Consider the following 2,491-nt stretch of genomic DNA (forward strand, 5'->3'; position numbering starts at 1 on the left):
CTGGACGATGGTTGAGGAGTTATTGTGGCCAGGGTGGTCATGGATATGTAGGGTTCATTGATTAGTTCTTTTTAAAGGTACCCCTGTATCAGGAGGGCTGACTGACTCACCAGTTTCTAATAAAGGAAGCAAAGTATCACAGTCAGCTCGGACTTGCCTCCCTTGGTATCTGGTAGCTACTAAGGCGTTCAAAATGCATTTACTAGTAGTCCATACAGGGCCTGGCTGTGGTGTTTTAATAATTGTTTGTCTTGAACGACAAATTTATACATAACATATGTGTGTATGTATATATATATATATATATATATATATATATAAATATATATATATATAAATATTATATATATATATAAATATATATGTATAATTGCAGCGTGGAAGGTGTTTATAAGCCATTTAGAAACACACAAAAACCGTTAGATTCACCTCAACATTTAATTTAATGTTGAAATTTAAATGTTGAAGTGAATCTAACGATTTTTGTGTGTTTCTTAAATGGCTTATAAATACCTTCCACGCTGCAATTGTTTTCGTTCCAGCACACGATCTCAGATCAAGTCACTCGCTATGCAAGTACATCTCCGTAATATATATATATATATATATATGTATATATGTGTAGATATATGTATATACACACACGTATACACACACGCATATACATGCTTGTAAAGGTATGTGCGCGCGCGTGCGTGTGCTTCATTAGTAGGAGGTACATCAATATTTTTCCCCATATTCATAACGTGTTTTTCTGAATAGATTGGTCCATTGTATGTTGCATATAAGCACAAAACCAAGAAACCTTTTCAATTCTTTCATAGAAATAGAAAAGAATCAAGAAAAACAAAAACAAAGAGAGTACGGAATAAAAAAAAAATCCACAAATCAGAACAAATATCCATTAATTAATGAATACAAGCCATACATGTAATATAAACCTCTCCGTAAAGAAGACAATGTTTTAGTCTGTGTATAAAATATTAAACTGATTATTGTCCGTAAAATAACTTTTTACTTTTTCATTTCATTCACTCGTTCCCTTCATTTATTCAGTAACCATATTTTCTCTTATGTTGGTTAGTTTAACAGTTTTGTACAGTTTTTCTTTTATGGAGATGCGTTGGATTAACATCGTCCAGCAAATTTACTCGGTAGTTCGCAATTCATGATGAGTAAAACAAAAACAAAAACAGAAAAAAAAAACACGATAATTTCTCCACTTTGAGCAAAACAAAAAGCTACAGTGGTTAATTAACGTTATCCTGCTCAGACGCGATTAATAACAATGATTTCGACTTGGTAGTTAACAGATGTGTTAGTGTATTTTTTGTACGATGTATCGATTTCCAATATCAATCAAAATAATTTAGCCATTGACTACGCATGAGTGTAATCAACTTCTTTGATGTTACTGAGACCGTCAATTTTAGTTAAAGCTGTTTGGTTAGATGTGTCCCTGGAAATCTCCAAAGCAACTTCGTCAGAGGTTGCACCGATAGCCTCAGTGGTGTGGAAAGTTAATTGTGGCGGATCCATTGAGAAAAGTTTAAATTCAGGCAGGAAAGTCAACAAGTAAGCTACATTCAGTATGGCTAACAACCACTCAGATATAGTTGCAACGAGATGTTCAGCAAATCCCTGAAACAGATAAAAGAGAAAGATTACAGGAATTATGGAATATAAATTTAAACACACACACACACACACACTGAGAATTGTTTTTTTTTTTCTTGCAACTCAAGTATCATTCCTCATTGTTCCTTAAAATGATCGCAAAGGTACGATAAACAATAAACTATGAAAAACTACATTATTTACATTCGCTCTAAGAGTGAGGGCTACTAACTCCAAGATTCCGAGTTCGATTCCAAGCAGTGACCTGAACAATGATGATAATAATAATAATAATATAATAATAATAATAATAATAATAATAATAATAATAGTAATAATAATAATAATAATAATAATAATAATAATAATAATAATGATAATAATAATAACATCGAAAAATACCTTAGGAATGTGAACCCAGGTTCGAAATTTCCCCAGACACCTGAAGAAGGCTGGAGGGTATATCAGCCGAAACGTTGTGTTATCAACAAACAAGATGAGGACAAATATCCGTCGAATGTAAATAATGTACATAATTCCTCATCTCTTAAATATAGAACTGTATGAAAAACTAGTGTTTCTCATAGAAAGCCGGCTTTTGAGATTGAAAAAAGGTCAAACTAATTGCCTCAGATAAAGCGGTGAAAAAGAATGGTACGACGTATTAGATAATGCAGTCATAGTAGATACATTATCTGATAATAATGTGAGGTGATCATGGCTGGAACGCCTTTGATATTGAGTCTTTTCAAACAAGACTGACACGGTGTTAAACAACAAGGGCAGAAATATCACAATTCATCCTGTACATGTATTGTGATTTAACTAAGACAAAACCAATGCATGCTGGGAGGTGGGGGTTATTATCTGATGG

General features: G+C 33.0%; 1 protein-coding gene across 2 annotated transcripts in view; it reads right to left on the reverse strand.

Annotated features, from left to right (window-relative positions):
• Window positions 1-916: 916 nt before the first annotated feature.
• Window positions 917-2,491, reverse strand: part of LOC115212092 (DNA damage-regulated autophagy modulator protein 1-like) — a 202,225-nt gene continuing 200,650 nt past the window's right edge. For both annotated transcript variants that reach the window (XM_029780928.2, XM_029780927.2), the window contains exon 8: window positions 917-1,641. In XM_029780928.2, the coding sequence (XP_029636788.1) occupies window positions 1,381-1,641 (261 nt within the window). In that variant the 3' untranslated portion in view covers window positions 917-1,380. The remainder of the gene's footprint in view (window positions 1,642-2,491) is intronic.

This window comes from Octopus sinensis, linkage group LG5 (genome assembly GCF_006345805.1).
Source record: "Octopus sinensis linkage group LG5, ASM634580v1, whole genome shotgun sequence".
In the NCBI taxonomy this organism is placed as follows: Eukaryota; Metazoa; Mollusca; class Cephalopoda; order Octopoda; family Octopodidae; genus Octopus; species Octopus sinensis.